This window comes from Trachemys scripta, chromosome 4, assembly GCF_013100865.1.
Source record: "Trachemys scripta elegans isolate TJP31775 chromosome 4, CAS_Tse_1.0, whole genome shotgun sequence".
Lineage (NCBI taxonomy): Eukaryota > Metazoa > Chordata > Testudines > Emydidae > Trachemys > Trachemys scripta.
Genome location: NC_048301.1, coordinates 105,769,029 through 105,794,717, shown reverse-complemented (window position 1 = coordinate 105,794,717; position 25,689 = coordinate 105,769,029). Strand labels below are relative to the sequence as shown.

General features: G+C 46.6%; 1 protein-coding gene across 1 annotated transcript in view; it reads left to right on the top strand.

Moving 5' to 3' along the window:
* Positions 1–9,764, top strand: part of CD81 (CD81 molecule) — a gene marked incomplete in the record, with an annotated part of 78,651 nt that extends 68,887 nt beyond the window's left edge. The window contains 5 exon segments of the mRNA XM_034770272.1: positions 1,014–1,088; positions 5,147–5,263; positions 6,164–6,265; positions 6,973–7,071; positions 8,518–9,764. Coding sequence (XP_034626163.1) covers positions 1,014–1,088; positions 5,147–5,263; positions 6,164–6,265; positions 6,973–7,071; positions 8,518–8,580 — 456 coding nt within the window.
* Positions 9,765–25,689: the final 15,925 nt, after the last annotated feature.

The window sequence follows — 25,689 nt, the reverse complement described above, 5'->3', positions numbered from 1 at the left end:
TACTTCTAGCAAAAAGACAGTTTTCTTTTACCTTAATTATACTACCTTAGGGGCCCACTATAACATATTACCAAGGTTCAATATAAAGTCATATAAAAGTTATACAAAAATGCATAATGCAGAGATTTATCTACAACTGCATTGATTGACTGCCGTATGCAGTAATATAGTGACCCCTGGGTCTTTGAATGAGGCTTTATATTTGGGGGGGCGAGCGGCAAGTCGGAGGTGGGGGGTTATTTCAGGGGGCTGGGCGGTGCTGGGGGGGGTGTTTCGGGGAGCCGGGGGGGTTTCGGCCCTCAGCTGTTTTCTTTGGAGTAATGTGACCCTCACCGCTTTACGAGTTGTGCAGGCCTGGACTAGATGATCACAGTGGGTCCCTTCTGGCACTGGAATCTGTTAATCTTGTAGAGGGAGGTTCTGGCTTGGCAGGAGTGGAGTATTCGGGTTACGTGCTAATAGGGTGAGGCTGTGAGAACCATGTGTGTTGATATTTATGCAAAAAACTGCAGTAGCTTTGCAGGGCTGCAGCTGCCAAGAGAAACCTCCATCAATCACAGCCTGACGCACTGCTGCTGCTCAGTGGCTGGTACATGCTGTTATCCCCACACTGGCAAAGCTAGAACGGCTTGTGTCAAAGCAGGAAGCTTGCACAACGTGCCCTGTAAGCCCAGGAAGATTCTTTTTTTCCATAGAGCCCCCCTTCTCTTGTTCTGATTGACGGACAGGTCTCTGATAATCTCTCCCAAACCCAAACCAGCCTGAATGGTTCCCAGAGTGGAATTGCTCAAGGGTCTCTCCCGGTACCATGCACGTAGAATGTTTTTGCCGCAGAATCCTTGAGCCATTGAAGCCATGTTGCTATCCCCATCAGTTGAACCATATTTTTTCCCTGGTGGGACAGTTCTGCCCCATTCTTCATCAAGTGGAACTGTGAGCTGCCCTTCCCAAAGCCCCTTTCTCTGCCCTGTAGTCAAGCCTCTTAATGTCCCTCTCTTAATCTGTCTTCACAGTTCTTCACTTGCCTGGTGATCCTGTTTGCTTGCGAAGTGGCTGCTGGAATCTGGGGATTCGTCAATAAAGACCTGGTAAGAAAAATATCTCTGAAACCCTTGTTCCTATGCGATCATGTGGTTGTGCAAGAGTCTGCTATGGTTTGGTCCCAGCTGGTGGAAAGATCCTCTTGTCCTTGAGGCATCAGACTGAGACTCAAGAAATATGGGTTCAGTTTCTGGTTCTACCACAGACTCACTATGTGATCTTGGGTAAGTCACTTAACCTTTCTGTGCCTCACTCCCCCCCCGTCCCCCCCCCCCCACACACACACACACAATGTACAGTGCCTAGAAGAATGGGGCCCTGATCTCCGCTTGATTCTCTAGGTGCTACTGCAATATAAATAACACTAGTGGACCCTTGCATAGTGTTTTGGAGTGTAATGTGGGTGTGCATAGATATATGCTGAGGGGAAAAAATAGAGCAAACCTGGCTGCATAGCACGAAGGGAATCTCTAGACTCTCACAGCACCAAACCCCAGTGGGTATTCTTGCTCAGGGACCAGGTTACATTGTAAGAAGGGATCTCTTGCAAATTACTGTTCCTCGAAAGTGCAGTGTACATGCTGTGAATTTTCATCATGCCAGGAGCAGATTGCTACTGCCTTAGATTCCGTGCATGCACAAGATATAGAGACTGTATACAGGCCAGTCACTGTGTACTGGTCACTCACACATGAGGTGGGAATGATAGACCTACTCCCTGCCAAGCCTATGTGGACTTTTCAGCCTGAAATCTCAGTATTGAATGTCTAACCCTTGGAGCTTCAGGATGAGTATGTGTGTTCTGAGGAGCCTGAAATGAAGGACATGACCTGAGTAAACTCCCTCCTTTCGCCTCCCCACAGAAGCACCCCTTCCCTTTCTGCTCTCTTCCCCCGCCCCTCCTTGCAGACACATACAGCAGCTGCCTTGTGCTGATACCCACCTACCAAGGCACCAGTTCACTTCTCTACATAATGTCACTTGGGTCTCCATGTTGATTCCTCCCTGTCTTCAGCCCTGCACTGCAGTATGCCCTGTCTTCTGGATTGAGATATGCTGGAGGGAAGATCTCTCATCAGGGACCAGAGTAGTGTTCCCTAAAGAGGGGCGGTAGGATTGGGCTGGCTGCACCTTTTGAGTCCGGACTTGTCCTTACCTTTCTTCTGGCACAGTACTCCTCAGAAACTGGTGTAACATGCACGCATGCTCCAAGGATCGACTGTCTCTGTGTGAGAACTTTGGCAATCCTGCAGTGAGGAGGGAATTGGACATTAATATTCTAGTCATTTCACCATTGCCAGGTTCAAGAAGAGAAGGCATTTACTGTGCTTGGAGAAACAGTTAGCATCGGATGGGATGGGGGTGAGAGTTGGAAAGTCAATTGCTTTATTAAGAAGTTTAATTAAACTACACAAACAGGTGGTTGTCAGTTCCATTTCAGATCCATTTGAGAGACCTCACTCACTCGTTTGTGGATGGAAACATTCAACCAATGATTCATAGTAGCGAAGCATTACTTCATTAGAAAGGATGAAGGCTAAGGATATGAAACCTTTCAGGATGGTTATGGGCTATGTAAATGTTACTTTGTCTGGGTATTGTTGGTGAGAGGCCAAGAGGTGACAAAAAGAATAAAGTCCAGTTAGGAATTTGCTATTGATTTTTATGTGGAAGACGCTCCGATACCAAGGGGATGGGCAGCAGTATAAAATCCTAAAGCCCTCATGTCCCGACCCCACTCCCTGGTAGGATCACTGGGCGGGGAGGGGGTGGACAGACAGAAGAGGTGGAAAGAGGCCCCCCAATTGCTCTGGCCCAGGGACCCTCAAAACTGTAATCCGCCTCTGGTATAGAGAGAGCATTTGTAGAATACTTGGATATCATTGGCTGAAAGGCAGTGTGTAATGAATGCTTATACTTTTTGTCCTTCCAACATTCAGTAGCTTGAAGTACTTCGAGCTCTGTGAGGCTGAGGGGGAAGTGGTCCCTACCACTTACCTCTATAAATAAACATAGTCAGCCTAAATAAGTCTGCTTGCTTTCTCTTCAGAGACCAAGTGTAACTGTCCACAGTTAAGCTACCACACAGTTCTTCTAAACAAGCATATTTTATTCTTAAGGTAAAAGCATTGCAGCAAAAATATTAAAAGCAATAAAAGTACCTGCATGCATGCTAATAAGCTTACCAGAGATCACCCCCTCCAACATGGTCTCTGGCAGGACTAATCCTTTAAAACACCTCCCCTGCTTTGTGGTTTCAAGTTCATCACGCTCTTTGCTCAGAATGAGAGCACTCATGAAAGTGTCCATCCTTTTATATGGTTTGGAGGTCTTTTAACTGGAGTATTCAGGAACAGGTATTCAGACAATAGGTATCTCTACTCAAGGGGTAGCTTCAAAAGAATGGATTCAGACTGGGTCATTTGCATTTCTCTCACCCCCGAGTATTTCCTAGGAAATCCACTTTACATATATTGTTCTAGAAAGTCCTTTGAAGTTCCTAATATCTCCTAGAGATTGCATTAATCTTGTCTTCCTGCTAGAAGTAATTCTTCCGATCCACTCTGTGCTGATTAGGCCTCAACTGGAGCAGTGGTTCCCAAACTGGGCTTCATGAACCCCTGGGGGTTCACAAAATGTTACAGGGGGTTCTTGGGAAAAAATTTCCTAATGACGGACAGAGCTGTCCCTAGGGACCCTGGGCAGCACAGGCCCCTGGACTTCCAAGAGCTAAGCAGATCAAAGCAAGCAGATCTATCACACTGAGGAGATTGAAACTTCAAGACTCCTTATAAGAAATGGAAAGGGAGGTGGATATTTTTTGCTGTTTTTAAAATTAAACGCGCAGCTAGTATTGTTTTTAAAATTATTATGAAGAACAAGTTTAAGCTTTGTTGTAATGTGCATTGTTTGCCTGGACTGCTCAAGACCTGAATGCTTGTGTAGGAGGAACTCTTTGAGTTGGCTTCTTAAATACCTTCATGCTGTTTCACATCTGATACTCCTGGATGAAACATAGAAACCTTGTATTATAACCGGCTTATTCAAAGTGATACAAGCTACAAAAGTGATATCTTGGAAGAATGTTGCTGTTTTTATAATGTAATGAAGATACTGTCATGATAAATAATAATTAATAATAAATACTGTGCAATAAGCATGTTATAACAAATTGTATATTTACAAGATCACTGCTTTTATAATTTATACGCCGGTAAAGGAGAAAATCCCTGGAAATATTCATTTTTAGGAGGGGGTTCGCGAGACCTGACATTTTAGTGAAAGGGATTCACAGGTTGTTGAAGTTTGGGAACTACTGAACTGGAGTATTGTGTCCAGTTCTGGGTGCCACATTTCAGGAAGGATGTGGACAAATTGGAGAGGGTCTAGAGAAGAGCGACAAAAATTATGAAAGGTCTAGAAAACATGACCTATGAGGGAAGATTGAAAAAAATGGGTTTGTTTAGTCTGGAAAAGAGAAGACTGAGAGAGGACATAACAGTTTTCAAGTTCATAAACGGCTGTTACAAGGAAGACGGAGAAAAATTGTTTTTCTTAACCTCTGAAGATAGAACGAGAAGCAATGGGCTTAAATTGCAACTAGGGAGGTTTAGGTTGGACATTAGGAATAACTTCCTAACTGTCAGTGTGGTTAAACACTCAAATAAATTGCCTAGGGAAGCTGTGGAATCCCCGTCATTGGAGATGTTTAAGAGCAGGTTATACAAATACCGGTCAGGGATGGTCTAGAAGACTCTAGATGATACTTAGTCCTGCCATGAGTGCAGGGCACTGCAGACTCTTGACGTCCCTTCCAGTCCTATGATCCCCCACATTTTTAATATAATGAACTCCAAGCGTATTTGAATTAAGTTTGTTAGGTCAGTAAGGTTTATCCAGGATATTATAGGATATTGCCATAATTGTCACAAACACAGCCCAGCTCTTCTTACTCATCTGGGAATGACACTGACAGTGACTTGTGATTAGCTGGGCTGCCTGGTATCTGTACCACTTTGTCGCTGCCTTGCACGGCAGTTGGAAGGATCTGTTTAGATTTATTTTCTGTGGTTGTAAGAGGGATTTTCTTGCTCTCCCTCTTTAGGTTGCCAAAGACGTGAAGCAGTTCTACGACCAAGCATTGCAACAAGCGTTGCAACAAGACCTGTCAAATTCTGATGCAACTAATGCGAAAACTGTGGTGAAGACCTTCCACGAAACGGTAAGGTGCCTGGGATAGCTATGGGGGGCTCTCCATAGGGAATACAATAATCTACCTCCAAATAAAAGGTCCCCAGGTATCCACAAGAGATATGCACCTTGGAGTAATCTGACCAACCCATGTGTGATGAGCCCTCCTTCAGTTTGTGGGACTTTACAGAAGTGGTCAAGAATAAGCATTGTTGTGCATAAACTGCTCCGCCTGTGAAGGAAGAGGCAGTGAGGTTCAACAGCTGGTGCCTTGGACTCAGTGTAGCGAAGGCATTAACATGATCAGGAGCTGGTATCCAGGCTTTCTCAGCACAGGGTCTTTGCTGTGAAGATCTGAGTTAGCTCAAGCCTAGCTGTTGTCAGAGCTTGGTGCAAAAACACCTCTTTTCAGAAGGCTTGTCAAATAACAGCCAATGAAGAGCTGAAGGAGTGGTGACAGGGAGATGCCAGGTCTGAGTATTTGAACCAAGGGATGGCAAGAACAGGGCCCACTGGAGACTAAATTACATCCTGATCTTAATATTTTGCCCTGGATGTTTAAGCATGTTGTACAGCTACCTGAGATGGGTAGGATGACGGAGGTGCCCACATAGTATTCTGTCTAACATGGAGCACATTGAGTCAGGTCTGAGTTTAAATAAAAGCCCTTTTGTTTACCCTGAAACTGTCCCATGCCTCCATTAAATAGAATCCAATGGAAGAGGAGCTCAGCTCAGATTAATTAGTCCAACATTTCCTCTGGCTCTAGCTAGATCTTCTGGGATCTCCAGGGGCCAGGAATACACATCTGGTAGGATTATCCTATCCAGCCACTGCACTACATAGAAATCAGAACTTGAATTTGGAGGTGTGCTACTCTCCATATGAGCCAAGCTGATACCTGCTAATCCTGTGTTCTCTCCACATACAGCTGGATTGCTGCGGTGCAAACAGCATGATGGCCATAGGCACCTCGATCACGCATAGTGATCTCTGTCCAAAGGAAAAAAACTTCTTGGAAACTTTTGTCCAGGTAGGGATGGCTGCTGTTTCTACCATACAGTGTTGGACGAGGGAGCAAGTCCATGGAGCCCTACTACAACCTTGACACACCCTGGAAACTCGCCCTTGCCCTGGTAGGGCAACAGGGGTTGCTCAGTCCCAATTCTTGAATTGGAGTTGACTTCTCCATCACCCTCCGATCAAGAAGGGGAAGAAAGCAATGCATCAGAATTAAACAAACCCATCTTCTGTCTTAATATCCACTCAGGAGCCAGTCCTCTCTGCTAGCTGGCAAAGGTGTGGGGGCGGGGGGCGTAAGTCGGGATAGCAAAGGAGTAAGGATAAGAAACTCATCTCCTCAGCTTTGACAGCCCCACTGGAAATGGATGGGCTATTCAGCACCAAACAAATCCTCCACAGGAAGTCAGTCTAGGGTATGGTGCTACTCTTGCATGCTACGGTTAGGGGCTAGGGGTGGCTCCAGCTTGGCTGTTCTTCAAAAATGCAGGAAATAAGGTGCTGGAAGCTACCAAAGGGGTGAAATTTTCATTCCTACTGAAATCAATCAGATTTTTGCCATTGATTTCATTGGGCCCAGGAAATTACACCATGACGTTGCATGGGAAGGGGGAGGGATAGTAGAAATATTGAACTCCACTTCTTCCTATACAAATGTGCCTTGGTGCACAGCTAGAGAGAGAGAAAGAGACTAAGCTGTCTGCATTCTCCTCTGCTTAGGGTCGCCTACCCCAGGATTGTCATAAGAAAATTGATGAGCTGTTCTCAGAGAAGTTGTACCTGATCGGTATTGCAGCCATTGTGGTGGCTGTGATCATGGTAAGTGTGAATATTGGTGCAGCACATTAGGGTTTATGATTTAAACTCTGTGACTTTCATCTGGATTTTTAAAGTGAAACTATAAATCTAGTGCTCGTGAAAGCATGTGGTTACCATTGGCTCACTAACACAACATGGGCTGTGTTACTCCATGTAGCTCTACTGCTAATACTGATCTGAAACTCCTATTGGGGTCCCCCCGCAAAACTGACCTCTCCTGCCCTGTTTGTCAAGAAAGCCCTTCCACAGCTGTACCAGTGTACCGCAATCCTGATAGATCCCACCTGTGCTGAGGTGAGTGTTGGCTCCGTGACACAGACGGAGACTCACTAGAGAGTAGGGTGGGAGCCGCCAGACTCGGAGAATTGTAACCAGAGCCATATTTAGTGGCAAGTCTCTGGAGTGTAAAGGCAAAATAACTTCATCTGCTGCACCACCTCATCTCCCTTGAAAACCATTTTAATTCCATCCTTCCCATGATGCACTCCGCTTCCCACCTCAGTGTAGGTAGACTAGAGAGCTAGCCAGGTGCACAGCATCCCTTTCCTTGTCCATTCCAATTCTCATTCCCATCAGTGCTCTCTCTTCTGTTGCCCCCTGTCCTGCAACCAAGACACTGAATACCACAGTAACTGTCTCCAGGCTGGCTGCTCTACTCTGAGTTCTAACTTGTGAGGTCCACAGCAGAACAAGCGGTGGTTATTAATTTTGCCAGGTGCCCCTTTTAGAAACCTAAGGCAATGTTTTTACTCAAAATACAACTAACCTGTAGTGCTCTCTGCTGCAGGATATTACTGAGGTATATAGCATTTTAAATTTTACAAGGGGATTAGACACAATTTTTTAAAAAACACTCTAGCTGAGATGAAGTTACAAGAGCTCTCTGTCCTGTTCTTCAAGGTGCAAGCGGGTCTCCCAGCTGGAGGAAGCAATTTTATTTCCCCCTACATTTCAGAACTTCTTCAGTTAGTTCATATGAGATTTCTACTCCTTCCTCCAAAGCATCCATTGGCTACTTTCAGAGGCAATATACCAGGACTAGATGGGCCATTGTCCTGTTCTTGCATTGTAAATCATGAGCTGAATTCCCAACAATGTCCAGGCTCTGCTAAGACACAGTGGAGGTAGAATGACCTCAGGAAACAGCCAATTGCAGTGCCCCGATCCTGTTGTAGCCAACACTGGAGGAAGTTAGAGCAGCTGAGAGCCTAACTGGCTTACAGTCAGTGGAGGATAGTATAGCATGGCTCTGCCCAGGACATGACCCCCACTTCCTCTTGTGCCAGAAGTGGAGGAAGGATGATGGGGTCCTGGATTAGCACTGCAGACCAGGGAATCAAACTCTGTGTCCTTAAGCTCTGGCCAGGAGAAGATAATGGATGGGGATGTCTTAGGTCATTAGGGCTTACAAATAAGAATTTCACTGGTAGCTTTGTCTCCTTACAGATCTTTGAAATGATCCTGAGCATGATACTGTGCTGTGGCATAAGGAATAGTACCGTGTATTGAGAAGTGGAGAATTGGGGGGGAAGATTGGAGATGACCGCGCAAAAGGGACCCCAAGTGCCACCAAGTGACCAGGAGACATTTCAACAAAAGACAAAGAAAACTATGTATATAAATACTTCCAATATTACCATACAGTACTTATCATTGTTACTTTGAACTACTTTTTTTTTAAACAAGTAAAACTTTCCCATGACCTTGTGGCTGAGTTAGTTACACATCAGTTTTGTGTGGTAGGGAAAGCTACTGTACCAGCGATTCTGACCCCCCCCCCCCTTTTTTTTTTTTTTTGTCCTCCCCATTATTTCAGTGATGATGTTTATGGTGCAGAAACAGGTACAGAGCAGCAGGCTACAGCCTCTTGTGAGGACAATGAACACCTTTGCCTTGGTTTTTTTGTTTTGTTTTAAGTTTATAACTGGAAACTGAAGCAGGGTTTTTTGTTTTCCTCTCCTTTCCCCACGGTCCTGACTCCATGGCATTCCCTAGCTGCTTATAGGAAAGTTTGACTTGGTGTGCAAAGCCTGGTAGGAATGAGAAGCAGGGGACACAGTCCTCCAAGCTGAGATGCAGCCCAGAGGGATCTGGAGGAGATGGCCGGTTCCAATCAGACACATTTATGTTGCTAAATAAACATGAGAGTTTAATAGTTACAATTTTAAATTCTAACTTTTGCTTTTTTTCCCCTGGGGTTTGTAACTCGTTTAAAAACAAAACAACAAATTGACCCATTCATTTTGGGCTGAACCTGTCTCTCAGGTTCATAGCCTGGGAGCGAATTCTTACCCCATTTTCCCCCCAAATTCTACAAATGACTGAAAAATAAGCCTGCTTTATGTTCCTGCACACTTCTTTCCAGTCATGTAACATGGGGACTGGAGGGGCTTGATGTCCAGTCTGGTTTTGTTAGTTCCTAATTTGAACTAATACTTCTGTATAAAGGATATATTAAAAGGGGGAGGGTAGGTAAGCGCTGAGATCCAGAACACTCAAAATCCTCCACAAAACAAATGCAGGATGACTTTGGGGGTGTCTTCTCATGTTATTTCAAACTAATTTTGTCTTTGCATCATAGTTCTCTTTGATACAGTTTTGCTTGCTCATGGCATATTGTCATATATGCTGTAATTATGCCAAAAATCCCATAACCTGTTAAACATTGTTTTTTAAAAGCCCTTCATTTAAAAGTTGGAAGAGTTGGAAACCAACTCACTCAAGCTGGGAAATTCAGGATTTAAGAAGGCACCCCTTTGAACATACTTTTTTGTGTAGGTTAAAATCCAAGCTAGATGTTACCAACTAAATGTGTGTGGCTTTAACTGTCTGCCACTCTATTGGACTAACAGGATCACTATTGCCCTGTACATAAGAGGATAGTGTGCGCCTCAAATCCTACGTAATAAAATGTGTGTGTGTGTCTCTCTAAAAGATGCTCTATATGTATAGTATCAGAGGGGTAGCCGTGTTAGTCTGAATCTGTAAAAAGCAACAGAGAGTCCTGTGGCACCTTTAAGACTAACAGAAGTATTGGGAGCATAAGCTTTCGTGGGTAAGAACCTCACTTCTTGCATCTGAAGAAGTGAGGTTCTTACCCATGAAAGCTTATGCTCCCAATACTTCTGTTAGTCAGAAAAAGAAGGAAGTCAAAGGGCAAGTAAAAAGATTTGGAGAGAGACCCTTTAAATAGCCCTTTAAGATAATTAGGTTGCAGATTAGACTTTGTTTGAGAAGCTGCACACTGCTGTAGGTGAGGAGGTAGAGAAACANACTCTATTGGACTAACAGGATCACTATTGCCCTGTACATAAGAGGATAGTGTGCGCCTCAAATCCTACGTAATAAAATGTGTGTGTGTGTCTCTCTCTAAAAGATGCTCTATATGTATAGTATCAGAGGGGTAGCCGTGTTAGTCTGAATCTGTAAAAAGCAACAGAGGGTCCTGTGGCACCTTTAAGACTAACAGAAGTATTGGGAGCATAAGCTTTCGTGGGTAAGAACCTCACTTCTTCAGATGCAAGAAGTGAGGTTCTTACCCACGAAAGCTTATGCTCCCAATACTTCTGTTAGTCTTAAAGGTGCTACAGGACCCTCTGTTGCTCTATATGTATAGATAGATATATTTTAAACAAAGCTATTTCACTTTTCCCTACCCCTTATGGGTACTTGAGTTGGGGACTGCAGCATCTTGCAGCTGTTGGCTGAGCAGAAGCAGGAAGTTTTTATTCTCAGCCCAGTTAAGATTTGAGGTTCCTTTTGCTTTCTCCCCCCGTCCCTTTAAGAGATGTTTCTATTTCCCTGAAGTGTTTCTTTTGTAACTTTCAAAGTAAGAGTGTTCCAAATCAGGTTTGGGGTGAGGGGGATCCTGTGCTCTTTCTAGGCTATACACACCCCTTCACCACTGTGCGTTAAGTACCACAGCCATTGCTACACACTGAATGAGGGATTCCCACAAGTGGGCAAATTGATCAATCCAGAAGCTTATTTTTTCTCCTTGTTTCCCTTTCTTGCCTCTTTAAGCACATAAGGGCTTTTTTTTTTTTTTTTTTTTTTTTAAAGTGACCTAAGGAAGAAGTGTATCAACACAGCCTAGATTGATTGGGGATTGGGCAGGAAGTAATTTAACCATAGAAGCAGCCTTAAAGTAACATTGCCCTGAATGTCCATTTTGCATGCATTGGAAACAAGAACAGATTATGCACCAGGTGCCTCCTCCACTGTACATTTTTTAGGGTCACCTCCTCTGATATGAGGTTATATGTAAAATGTGATGCATCAGCTGAGCATGTGTGTTTACATATATGTGCATCAGGGTTGTTAGCATACAGAATGGATGTGTAACTCGCCACCTCTTTGTCGACTGTTGATAAATATGTATAAATATGCCATTAAGCATTTCAGTTTTGTTTTTTCCTATACCGTATATTTGATATTGTTCAGTATTCAGTTGATATTGTGTCAGTAGCTGGAGCTCTGTTTGAAGATTTGCTGGGTCTCCAAAGAAGCAAGTGCAGGTCAGGCACGTTCTTAGATGTAGCTTTAAGGTACTAGACTTGCCCTTTGCAGTAGCAAGTGGGAAGAAGTGACTATTGAGAAGCATGCTGGGCTGAAGCCTGATAAGTGTGGGAGGAAAACACGGAAGCAAAGTCTTTGGTCAAAAAGTGCCCTGGGATTGCTGGAATTTGCCATCCAACCCCGAACTACATAACAGAAAGTAACTATTCACTTTGAACTCTGGTGGTGCCCTTGTAGTTGTCAGCTACCTCTGCAGCCTCCTGCCCTGGAGAAGAAGCCTGCATGGAAGAGATGCTGATGGAACTTGGAGCTCTGAAGGCTGGGGAAATGGCTTTTGAGTGTGGTGGCAGCGATTTGGGAATAGAGTCCTGAGGACACAGAGTGGTAGGTAGCTCACGGAAGGAAGCTGAAAGATGGGTTTCACTGGGTGGCATTTATGCCCTGTCCATTTCTCTCCATTTCTCTTCAGGGTTATTACAGGAGTATTCCCGTGTCCCGTTGCTTGTTTGTCAGCCTGCCAGGCTAGGAGAGGGAGAGAAGGAGCTGCCATGCATAAGAATGGACTGAGGGGTTGAGGAGCAGCTAAGTAAAACAACCCCCTTTGGTCGTCTCTGTCCTAAACTCCTGAGAAGGGGAGGCCTAAGCAGAATGGAGGCAGGGGTGTGTGAAAATTTGAGAGTGGACTCCCCCCAAATTATCCCTGAGAACTGCTCAGTATCCAGGGCCATTGCCCTGTATCTGAATAACCAGTCCTTAAGCTAGATGAGGAGGAAGAGAAGCAGAACGCAGGACTCATGTTCCTTCCAAGAGACTATCCTGCCTATGTATGTGTACACACATGGAAGCATGCAGATCCAGGGCCTGATCCTGGAGACCCCTTGCAGACAGGATTGGTGTCCACTGCATAGGGCTCTGCAGGATCAGGGGCCATGGGCTATAAATACGCACAAACACTCCCTCTGAAGAGAAGCCTCTTCCCAGAGGAAACAACCAGTCATTGAGAAAACAGTCATAAGGCAAAGGAAGAAGAGGAGAGTCCCATTTCACTGGGGGAGGCCAGGAGCAGGGAACTAACCAGGGCTGGGTTTGAAGACCTATGCTAGAAAGTCAAACAGAGCTGCTGCCAGCTGAACTGAATGCTTGGGATTCTTTTATATTGTGGAGCATGCCACAAAGCTGTGTGTTTAACTGCTTCCTACAGCTGCCTTGGTTTTTTTGTTTTGTTCTTTGTTCATTTTTAAGAAAAAAAAAATCTAATGTTAATCATAGTGTGTATAGTATGACCATGATCTACGATTTACAACCAGTTCACCTTAACACCAGGATGCTTAATGAGCCAGGCTTTGACAGCATGGGCAGAGCCAGGCCTCTGGGATGATGGAGGAGGAGAAGGAGAAATGGGCAGGCTGGAGTGGGACATCCAGAATCAAGCTAAGTAAAGGCAAATGGCTCTTGCCAATAACAGTTGCTGCTGCAGGTGCCCAGTAGTGGGGGAGCTAGTATGAATTCCAAAATGATGAGGGGGTTAAAATTCAGAAAGGCCTGTGGTGGCTAACGAGTGGGGAAACTAAACTGGTACTAAAAAGCAACTGAGAATATCCCAAAGAGCTCATTGTTCCCCAACCTAAGGGAATGGCTTTCTGATCTGTCAGATGGTCCAGCCATGGGATAACTGACTGCTGCCATCTGCCCCATCAGACGAAGCTCCTGCAGTGAGTGAAAGGGGCAAGTACAGTACTGTGATCCCACAACTGCCCTTCCCTACCCCTCCCTTGTACTTTTCATGACCGGCAGTACAGGCATCCCAGGTTGGCTCCAGGCTCCCACCATTGCTTCTGCTGAAACAGGAACGGGAGGGAGAGGGATGTGTGACTTTCCCCAAAACACAAGCAGCCTCCATTCCCTGCTCTCTTTGGCTGTGCCTGTGCTAAGACATCATGCCCATCCATTGTCTTTTCACTTGTTTACCTGAATGTTAATGGAGTCCAACAATTACTTTACAAAATTGATATTTAAAAACAATAAACTTACAAAAAAATAAAGGTGTTGTCAGCTTTTGTCTCTTTCCAAGGATGAGATCCCAGCCACCTCTTCAAAGAGAAACAGGGGCTCTGAATTCAAGCTTGGGTGAACACTGTCTCCTTAACTTCCCTGAGTATCAGAGCTGCCCAGAGGATTCAGCGGGCCTGGGGTCTTTGGCGGTGGGGGGCCCCCGCCGCTGAATTGCCGCCGAAGACCCAGCACTTTGGCAGTGGGTCCCGGGGCGGAAGGACCCCCCACCGCGGGTCTTCAGGGCACTTCGGCGGCGGGTCCCGGAGCGGAAGGGCCTCCCCACCACCACCACCACCACGCCGCCGAATTGCAGCCGAAGGCCCGGAGCGGAAGAAGCTCCGGGGGCCCGGGGCCCCCGGAGCGAGTGAAGGACCCCGCTCCAGGGGCCCCGAAAAACTCTCATGGGGGCCCCTGTGGGGCCTGGGGCAAATTGCTCCACTTGCCCCCCCCCCTCTGGGCGGCCCTGCTGAGTATTAATAAGTCTATATTTTGAGTCATATTTTTGACAAGTTTCCCCTCCCGCTTCCACACTTTCCAGGGCCCCTAGGTATCCTTTTGGACATGTGCATGTTAGTGTCGTTGGCCTTTTTGGAAAAAAACAATGTGTTTTTTTTTTTGTTTGTTTGTTTGTTTGTTTTAATCCTTAGTGGAAGCATTACAAATAAATGAATAAATATCCATTTCATGCCTTTTCCCTGGGTTAATCAGAAGCACTGCAGAGCATATCCCAGTGTGGCAATATTTAAAACACTCTCCAGGTACAGATTTACATACATTTCTTTTGCTTGTTTTTTCCAGTTCAGTTGACACAGATAGGGCTCCTCTGGTGTAGGTAATCTGTGACACAACCTTAGGAGTACTCTGTCAGCTTCTGGCTCAAATAGTGCTTAATAATTCTATGCATGGCAGATCACTCAATCATGCACATAATTGTTTTGCAGTTGTGGACTGGCATAGGCTCAGTACTAAATTCTGTCCTCAAAGTTAGATAGTAAATATCTATAGAATTAGCACCTCTCTCTTTCTCTGTGCATTGTTGAGCATCTGGTTTCAGGTCTGGGCAAAAGAGGACTGGGCCCAAAGCATTTGTTCCTTCAGGGCTATTGGTGTCTAAATTCTCCAAAGCCTCTGAAGAACCATCACTCAGCTGCTAAGAAATGTAAAATAGGAAGTACACGTAAGGCATGCTTTAATACCTTTATTTGGTGCATCAAGGGGCACCTTCAGCTCATTGTATTGAAAGGAAAAAGTTTGCCTTGGGATGGTCTTAATTCATTGACCTTAAACACACATACCAGCTGAGCTACCATGGCTAGTTCTTAGTACCATTCCCCTCCACCAGTTCTACTTCAGCCTCTTAAACATTTAGCCACACAACTTCTCTCTCTACTGCTCCCCACCCCCGCTGTGTTTTGAATCATTTGAAGTGTCCTGTTAAGGTTCTAAAGGAGGGGTAGGCAATCTATGGCATGTATGCTGAAGGCGGCATGCAAGCTAATTTTCAGTGGCACACTGCCCGGGTCCTGCCCACCAGTCCGGGGAGCTCTGCATTTTAATTTAATTTTAAATGAAGCTTAAAAATGTTAAAATCCTTATTTACTTTACATACAACAATAGTTTAGTTATATATTATAGACTTTTATAGAAAGAGCCCTTCTAAAAAGGTTAATGTATTACTGGCACGCGAAACCTTAAATTAGAATGAATAAATGAAGACTCGGCACACCACTTCTGAAAGGTTGCCGACCCCTGTTCTAGAGTCTTAAACAAAAGTTGGCTGAGTGGTCTGGCGTCATGCTCCTCTTTTGCACTATGGTTCTGATCACTTTCATCAGTAGCTATCCCCATTGTCCTGCTCTCCTGCCATGGTTCTGGTGGTGTGCCAATGGTGTATTTGTTTCTTCAGTTCCCATGGCTTTGTCTGTATAATGTCTCTTTGTGAGCTACTTGATTATAGGGGGTGGCGGCGAAGCCTGATTCAAGGAACATTGAGGTGCTTCCATCATTAATCAACAGGCCTTTTTGAACGTCATATCCTCCTTTATACAATGGTTGCGCAACACTCTCTTCGCCAACTATTCAGGGGCAATGCTGCAGAAGTTGATTTTTCTCTCTTCTGAGGTAAGAAGGACCTTCTGGTTTGGGACACAGGTGGATAGAAACAGGTTTTGAAAGGGAAGGAGGTAGGGTAAAGACATTTGTGCACATTTTTATACTTCTACACGTAACTAAGTTTAGCAAAAACAAAGTATATGGCCTGTTCATGTGTGGTGGGTATATGGATGATGGGGCAGCTACACCAGCACAAGTACCTCGGAGTTACAAAGCTCTCCTCTTTTTTCAAATCTCTTAAATCAGACCCTCGTCCACTCAACTGTGCCTTTTAAATTTCCCTTCTGCATTTGGCCTTCAGTCACCATAACGTCTGTTTTCAGTAATTTGTCAGTGTCGTCTTGTTTTATTTAGGGTTGTAAAGGATCTAGGGTTACAGCTTCTGGAGGTGTAAAATATAAAGTATAAAGTCTTATATACGAACAGGAAAAATCAATTTTTAGGGCCTCTTCAATGTGATGTCACAGGCTGCATAGCCCATTTAAAAGGGAATGGGCCCAGTTCACATGTGACGAGTTAGTTGCCTCCCAATGGGCCCTAATTGAGGGTTCCTGACCTCTATGGATATATCTAAACTGGATTTCGGAGTGTGTCTTCCAGCCTGGTTAGCCAGGCTTGCTCTAGCAGGGTTCAAGCTAGCATGTTTAAAAACAGCTGTTTGGATGTTCTGGCTCAGGGAGAAGTTTAGGCTCTCACACCCACCTGACCTCCTAGGCTTACAAGCCCGAGCTCCAGCTGGAGCCGGAACATCCACATTGAAGTGTGGTGGTTGTTTTTTTTTAAGCACATTGGTTTGAGCCCCACTAGTGCAAGTCTGTCTACCTGAGCTGGGAGACTCTCTCCCAACTGCAGTGTAGACCTACCCCACAAAGATCTAGGCAGCAGTTGGAAAAAGGGGAAAAGGAAGAAGTTGGTGAGCATTGTCTGGAGAGAGCTGTGTGACACCAAAGAGAGCAGTAGCAGAGCTGCTGGTGAAGAGGGAGAATTGGTGAGCTGTTAGGTGACTGCTGTGGATAGGAACTATTGGAGAGAATTGGCCACAGCTGGGGAACCCAGCTGAACAGAAGGCTGTGCAGAAGTACCTCAGCCAATGCCAGCTGAGCCTAGAAACAAGAGGGTTGATTCTGGAGGGAGGCTCCCATGAACAGGGGTAGGCTGTTCACACAAAGGAGCTTGGGGCATGGAAAGCTGCAGGGAGCCTTCTCACAGGAGGCCTGAGTCAAGGGCTACAAGAAAAGAGATGTAAACATCATGAAGTATTGCCAGAGGTGGAGGCCCTGGAACAGGAGCAGAGGAACTGAGAACAGAGTGGTGATTGACTCTTGGAACTCTTGTGGTCTGGGGAATGGTCCATAGAGCTGGAGGCAGCTGCATTTTAACCTGTTGTACTTTGAGGGTTTTGAGTCTGAGTCTGAGGGATTTGCTGAAGGTTGAAATTACTTTAATAAAGTATGCCCAGCAGCAGGGCTTGATTTGGACTCAGAGGAACAATCTTCCTTTCCCAGGCAAATAAGATGGCTGTTCATCTGATCTGTGGTGGAGAAGAAAGGTAACACAATCCTTCCTGAGCAGATGAAGGGGAAACTGTGGCAGACTTGCTGTGGTTGGCTATAGGAGGGTCCCTGGCAGGGACAAGCTCTGTTTAGAGATGATAAATGAAACAAACAGAACCCTGTAATTGTTGCTTTGCAGGTACTGCAACGAACTACATAACCCTTCCAGTGCTTTTGTTAATATTACTTACTATTTCTGATGCACCATGAAAAATTGATTTGAAAGCTTGCCAAAACAATGGGAGGAAATCGTGCCTGATGACATTGGGGAGAGCGACTATGGGACAAGCACTTATTAATACTAAAGCATGACAATCAACAAAGAATGGATACAAAACTGGATACTCAACGTCATTTGCATTTAGAAACGTTTTTGGGTTTTGCATGCGGGGCATGGAATTTAGACACAACTTTAGAAACAACCCTTTTCTTTCTGTGGCTTTTTAAAGGTTGGGATGGTCTATCTTTAAAGCCTTCTTGTAATTTTTATTTTGCTAGAGTCCGATATTCCCATAAAGGAGCTTTTCCATGCTGCCCAGGAATGGACTCACCTCATTGTCGTACCTGCTGTCCCCTGGGGGAGCTGCAGTAGTTCACTGGCTTCTGTGGCTGTGTCTTTTCTGGGAGGAGCAGGACAGGGATCCTTCAGCAGCTGTAGACAGAGTAGGAGCCTGTATATGAACAGCCTCAGCTGAGGGGAGGAAAGGGCTAGTGGCTGATTTATTTCAGCTGGGCTTCCTGTGGTGGGGAGTATGAGAGGGGTGTGTGGGTGTATGTGTGAACAAGAGAGAGAGAGGTTATTGTGGGCTCCAGTACTCGCAGGGTAGGGCTGGGGACTGGCGCACACATGCCCTTCCTCTGCAGCAGTGTAAGGCTCTCTCCAAAGTCCCCCAGGCTGTGATATAACAACACTACCTTCTTGGTTTGATGGTTTCCTGCATGGCTGCCTACCTCTGTGTTTCCCCCCCCCCCAGCCATCTCAGCCTGAATTGGCTGGAGGAAACTGCTTTACCATCTGTTCGTGCTTGGGTCATGCTTTTCTATTTTTATTTGTGTCGCCAAGCAATAAATAGAGTCCCAACACCCTGACGCAGCAGCAAGTACAAACTGTTCCACCATCAGTGATTTGGAAAGCATGCCCAGCCCTAGTTCTCCACAGCATGTGGACTAACGTATCTGCAAAGAGGGAGAAAGAGGGAGAGGACTGGGGACAGTGATCTCAGCCATCAGACAGGCATGAAACAGGCTGCAAAAGAGGGAACTACGGCAGCACATGCAAAAGGCAAGAAGCCATCTGTCAGCAGTGCTTGACTTAGAAAGCACCCTGGGTCAGAGGTAGAGGTGCTGGAAAGAGATGGCATGCTGGCAACCAAAAACAGCAATAGTCTCATTAAAAAAGCATCCCTCAGTCCATTTCCATTAAACATCCACATCCACCCAGTTGGTGACCAGGTGGCCAGTTTTCGACCGGAATGTAGGGGGATTTTTATCTACCTTGCATTTGCCCCTATATGCCATCTTGGATTCAACTACCTGGAATCCATGCTGGGTACCCTTCTTCCCCACCACTTTTGGTTTTGGTGCCTTTTTCCATGCAAAGCCGGGAAACTGGCAGGTCACCTGACAGAGTCTGCCCAGCAACTGGAACAGTATAAAAGATCAGCTCACCATTCAGGCGGGGCTGCCCATCTTGGAGGCAGAGTGTGCTGCTGTTCTAGGGAATAGTTAGTGCTCCTCTCTGCAGGATAGGTAGGCCTAGTACCACACTAGGGTTGTAGGGAGGGTAACTTACCTTGCATGCGAGGATAGCTGTCATCTGCTGTCCTGATTCTTCAACTCTCATCCACGCACGACGGCGCTGGGAGGAAGATCAGTAAAAGGAGGAGACAGAGTAATCATCTACCTGTCCAAGTTCCTGCTTCTTGTACCTGCCAGTGTCATCTGAATCCGGAGTCCAGTCAGTTGTGACGGTGCGAGCTGCTCCTCAAGCTGCAAGAGATGGCAAAGGAGCAACATCTTGTTCTTTACTAGGACTGATCTGGGTTTATCCTTGGGTCAGGGCTTCAAGCCCTCTACCCTGTTACAGCCAAAGCCTGTCATATTCTGGCCTCCTTTTCTGTTACAATCGGGAGTCCCTTAGTGTTTACAAAGCGATACTTACCTGTGTTATTTACCTTGTCTTACCTACTTGTTTAACTGTTGCCTGTTAATAAACCTGTTCCTTATTTTGTACCTTATCCCTTTGTCCGCTTTCCTTGGGGTAAAACAAACCCGTTGATACCTGCGGGACAGGGAGACAAATCTCAGACTGTTTCCCCCAGCCAAGGTATAAAATCCAGTCAACAATTTGGTGACCGTGGCAGGACTCCCTTTTGTTTTTGTTTGCCCTGTTTATTATCTGGCTTGGCTATAACATACAACCCAGAGGTTGCGTGGTTGGGTGACCACTCTGAGTGCACACAGAGTGGAGCCAGCGGGCAGACCTAATAGCTGGTGACTGGAGTGTCGCTGCGACCCACTATGGGAGCTCATAAGCCGGCTACCGTGTGAGGCAGTTGTGTCCCACTTTGCCAAGTGCCAACCGCTTTCTGGTCTGAGGCATACCTCAGGGGAAGCATCGGCCTTGTGTGCCAGAGGTATAGGAGGCTTAGCAAACCTTCTGGCCCCACCTGCCTGGAAGAAATCCAGCAGGGGCAGAATTCAGATTACGGGCCTTTTGGCCAATTGTGTGGTACCATCTGGGATCCCAGCCTGACAGCTGAGGGAGCAAGGCTTACCGCTGCCCTATCCTTCGGCCAGAGCCAAGGAGGTCACTGACAGTTTGGGTCAGGGAGGCAGGCTGCAGATCTAGGCAGCATAGCTGAGTTCCTGGGCGAACTATGGCTGGCCTGGTCCTGCATTTGGTGATGATGTTAGAGCAAGTGCAGAAGCCAGCTTGGCTCTGTGGGTCTGGGAACTCCAGCTCACTTGATTGATATTAGCTGTCACCAGATATTAACTAAGTCCCCAACGCACTTCGGTCATTGCTGAGAGTGTGGGCACTGCTACCATTGTAGGGAATCGCAGCAGCGAACTAAAGTTGCTTGAGGGCTGGGCAGGACAAATCACTTGTCCCACCATGAGTACGCGGACCCTATGCTGTAGAAGGCTGGAGTATGCAGCACAATAAAGAGTATTTGGTGTCTGGAGTGCATTATTTTGGCAAATGGAAAAATCCCTGGACTGAGGGGTTATTCCAGGGCCGGGATCCTTTGATCACCTTGTCCCGGAGGTGGGAGGCTTTGGTGTCTGAGAAGCCTAAGCCATCTCATTAAAATTAAGAAAAGAGCCCTGATCTATGGCCTATACCTAGCCTGCGTGGAGTTAGGCAAGAGCGAGGCAGCCAAGATCAGTGATTTAGAGTCCCAAATAAAATCTCAGGATCTGAACTGGAAAAATTGGGCTTTAAAATAGAGGGACTAGAGGCACAGAATGGCACCTGTGTGTATCAGATTGGTAGATTCGAGCTACAGGTCTAGGACCTTAGCGACCTGCTACGGAAGAGAGAGAGAGAGGGAAAAAAACTCCTCTCCCTAAACACACAGCAGGCTGAGTCTCAGGCCACCATCAGAGAGCCCCTCAAGGAGCTGCGCTCAGGCCAAAGTCAGCAGGCCGAGCACATGGCTTGTAAACAGGCCACGGGAAAGCTCCAAGAGAAGCTCAAAAAAACGCCGGGGCATGTTAGGAGCCGTGAGCAAGGCTCCTGTATGTAAGGGCAGATCAACCAGCTGCAGCTGTAGCCTGTGGGCAGTCCTGTGGGCTCTGAGGAGGAGTTTTGTCGGGCTTCCCTGAAATCCGCCAAGGGCAAGCAGCCCTCAGCTCCCGTACAGGAGGCCTGCGAGGAGGGGAACAAGCTGCCTATGGCCCCTGTTACAACAACTGGAATCAGTTACGGGCCAGGGTCATCTAGATCCCTAGAGACTCGTCAAGAGCTTAAGGTCTACACGCCTGAGCAGGCCCGCGCCATGGGAAAAGCCTTAGGCCCTTTAACAAGGGACACTGCTATTGACTGGCTGGCAAAAGTCTGCTCCCTTTCTGGGTTCTCCTGCGAGTCCGTAGATGGTAACGAGGCTTTGCTACCTCTGCATAGCTGACTGCTGCGAAAAGGACAGGAGTGGTGTTGGGAGGAGTACCATCAAAAGGCGTTCTGCTTTCTCAAACAGGCTCTGGCAACAGCACCTGCCCTCGCCTATCCCAAACCAGACTGTCCCTACCACCTGCAGCTGGCTACCTCTGAGAATGGCATAGGTGCTGTCCTTATGCAAGATCAGGGGAGCAGAGTGCGTCCTGTGGCTTACGGCTCTCGCATCCTCAGTGAAGTCAAAAACACTTCAGCCCATGCGAGAAGGAGGTGCTCTCGTTAGTTTGGGCACTTAGCCATTGGGAATACCTTGTGGGAAAGGCTCCTGTGATCTTGAGAACATCTCATGCTCCCATAAGGTATGTGCTATCAGGCAAGATAAACAAGGAGAGAGTGTCATCTCCTCATTTAGCTAACTGGACACTAAGCCCTTAAACAAGGACACCAGGGTCCAAAAGACTCCTCAGTTGTGTATCCTACCCTATGCATTGTTAACAGGGGCAAGAGCACGAGTGTCCCCTGCCGCAGCAGGAACCTGTGGACACCTCCCCCTTTAAGGTAGAAAACGACTTTGCCAGAATTAAAGAACTAAGGTTAACTGTATGGGCAGTAGATGGCAGCTGTTACCACCACAACGGTCAGGTCTGTGCAGGTTACACTGCAATTCAGCCATCATCTCAAAAGATACTGCAAGGCACAGTGAAGCCATACTCTGCTCAGGCTGTAAAGGTGGTAGCTGTCTTAGCCGTTCTGCATGAGGAGGACAAGTGCACAAACATCTGTATTTATTCAGACTTGGACTGGATAGTTCGAGCCTTGAGTGACTGGACGCCTGTCTGGGCATCATGCCAGATGTGGTCAGCAGATGGAAAACCCATTAAGTATGCCAGCTACCTGCACCATGCATGGGACCTTGCCTCCAGCAGATCTGGAGCTACTTACCTGTGCAAGGTTAAGGCGCATTGTAAAGACCACACCGAGGCATCCAAGTTTAACCACCAAGCAGACCAACTGGCAAAGGAAGCTGCGTTATTAGGAGAAGAACACCAGTGGACCCTGTCTCCTGAGGTGGTTATGAAAATCCAACCACCAAATCCAGACTTGAGCACCCAGCTTGACATCAGAGAGTAGCAGTTGACAGACCAACAAGTGCAGGACCTCTTAGGAAAAGAGGAGCATTGTGGCTACACCATCTTTAAGGACAAGCATGGCCTGGTTCTAGCCCTCAGAAAAAAATATTGAGGATTCTAAGTGTAAGCAGAGTCAGGATGAGCTCTACCCTGACATCTGGTGGTGAATTATGGGGAGTGTGGAAAAGAACTTCAGCGGCTGATCTTGTTTGCATAGGCACATCCACTCGCCTGGCATGAAACAACAGCAACTCAAAGTGGTTACTTTGGCTGGTGTGGGATCCCCAGTTTTCTCTGTTATTGGGACAGGAAGAATAAAGTTTTGTTACCCTGATTCTGTGAATCAAGGCCAGTGAAACTGTTGTATGACAGAAGGACTGAGTGAGTCCTTCACCATTACCTAAGTAGCACTTGCTTGACAAGGGGCATGGGTTACAAAACCCAGTGAATAGAGAGAGGATGGGGACAGGTGTTTGTACCTGATGATATGGGCCCTCTCTGAGGGGTTGAAACACCAATTGCACTACCTCCTCTCTCCACTGTTGGATATCAGAGCTAACTTTCATTCCATTATAAGTCTAGTTACAGACTGCTGAGCTGAATTCACTTTGGGCCAATGGTGCACTAGCACTGGGGCTCCCCTACTATGAGCTGAAATTGCTTAGTTATTAAGAGCTGAGATCACTGAGGCTGTGTTAACTAGTGGGGGAGCCTGAAGCTATATTGCTAAGCGGCTGGCGGAGCAGCTAGCAGAGTGGAGCCTTGCGGGGACGGTTGGAGTGGAGCTGAGTGACTCACAGGTCGGTGAGTGGAGCGGAGCGGAGCAGAGCAGAGCAGAGCGGAGCCTTGTGGGAGCGGCCCAAGGGACGGCTGAAGTGGAGCAGAGCTGAGCGGCTCACAGGTCGGTGAGCAGAGTGGAGCAGCTGCCAGAGCAGTTCGTGGGACGGCGGGAGCAGCTCACGGGGCAGCTGGTGGAGTGGAGCGGCTCGTGGTGAAGGCTGCGGTGGAACCCCATCGGCCTCGGATCACGTAAGGTGCCCCTTAACACCCTGCGTGCCCCCCCGAACTCTGGGGCTGCACTGACCAGGGACAGAGACTTTGGGGGGTTGTTGGACTTTTGGGACTTTGGTGATCCTTGGGTTGCTGGTTTCAAGAACCCAAGGGAAAGGACACAGCCCAGCTTGCTGGGGTGGGTTTTTTTTTTTGCTCATGGTTTGTGTTATGAATCCTGTTTGTGGTGTTTTTCCAATTTAATGCTGATCTCGTTTACCTCATGTTATTAAACATTTTCTGTTACACTCAGACTCCGTGCTTGCAAGAGGGTAAGTATTGCCTCTTAGAGGCACCCAGGGGGTGGTATGTAATTGTCCCAGGTCACTGGGTGGGGGCTCGAGCCGGTTTTGCATTGCGTTATTGAAACGGAACCCCTAGATACAGAACCCGGCCCTTGTTGCTGCCAACTTAGATGGACAGAAGGGTTACATAAGCCAGTGCTAGTAATGCTGGTGTGTCTCCGCAAGGAAATTGTGACCCTTGCTCATAACCGGGGTCCTTTCTGTCCAGAAAAGACTGCCGCAAGAATCACACAAGTGGCATGGTGGCCCAACTTAAACGAAGACATCGCCCTGCATATACAATCTTGCCCGAGTTGTGCAGACAATAACTCTGACAGCCAAGTTATTAAAGGTCTACTGCAACATCACTCTGCTGAAGGCCCATGGTGCAGGTTGCAAGTGGATTACATAGGACCTCTCCCTTGCACCAGCCGTGGACATAAGTACTGCCCAGTGGTGGTCGATGTTTTTACGAAGTGGGTTGAGGTGTTCCCCACCTGGAACAATGCTGCCACAACCACCACCAAGGTGCTACTGGAGCAGACATTCGCCCAGTTCGGCCTCCCTGTAGAGAGAGACTCAGACCAGGGGCTGCACTTCATAGGGGAGGTCACCAAAGTCTTTTGCCAGGCACTAGAAATCCGCCAAAGATTCCATATTGCGGGCCACCCACAAAGTTCGGGTCTCATTGAACGAACAAACCAGACCTTAAAAACAGCATTACGGAAGGTCATAAGCCACCAGAGCAAGGACTGGGACATAAAACACCCACTTATTCTTATGGCGGTGAGATCTACCATCTCATCCCATGGCTTCACTCCACATGAAGCTATGACAGGCAGACCAATGAGAACTTTGAAACCTTGGTGGGTGGGAGGACAGCATCCTGACAAATACCAACCTCGACTCGCTATGGACAATTATGAGACGGCTCCTGAATGACATCAGTACCATTCAACACCAGGTGGCTGTGCAATTAAGCTCCACTCAAAAAACTATGGACAAAAGGCTGGAAAACATCAAGGCAACCGAGTGGAAGGTCGGGGATAAGATTTTGTATAAATTCTACTCTAACCAGGGACACACTCTTAGCCCTAGATGGGTGAGCCCAGCAACTATTATAAACAAAGCTAGTCCCTGTGTGTACCAAGTTGAGATCCCAGGTAAAAAGGGTAGATGGGTTAAATGGTTTCATTCAACTCAAATGAAAGAGTGGAAAGGAGCCAAGTCCACTGGCAATAACTAATTGCTGTCTTTTTCTTGTTCTACGGCAGGGAGTCCACCTCTGCCATTGCCTGATAGGTCTCTTTTTAACTGTAAATATTATAAATAGCGAGTTAATTGTAAGTCTGGGAGATCATTTTTACTGTAATCAAGGATCTGCCCAAATTAATCAAGTAACTGAGCAATTAGATGTAAGAGTCAGTTAAGATGTCTTTAAGTGCTCAGTTCAGGTGATCCTCTATGCAGATAAGAATGCACACCCCAGTCAGGTCGGTTTTTAGTTTTGTTAACTGCAGTAGTGACGTACACCACTTCTGCAACATTTTGAATATTAGAAATAGGTTTTGCTCAGAACATGAGCAGTCTAAGTTTCTGGTAAGCTGCTATGGTCACATAAACATCTCAGTGGCCACCAATGAATCAGGTATGTGGTATCTAGCGGGTCCTTATGGCGTAATTCAAAGTATGGTGGTAACTGTGGTCCCAAGCCACACGCTAACCATATAGGACCTGTGTAGTTAACCAAAACCTTAGAAGGCTGTCAATCACTAGTCCTAGCTATGCCATTAAACGAG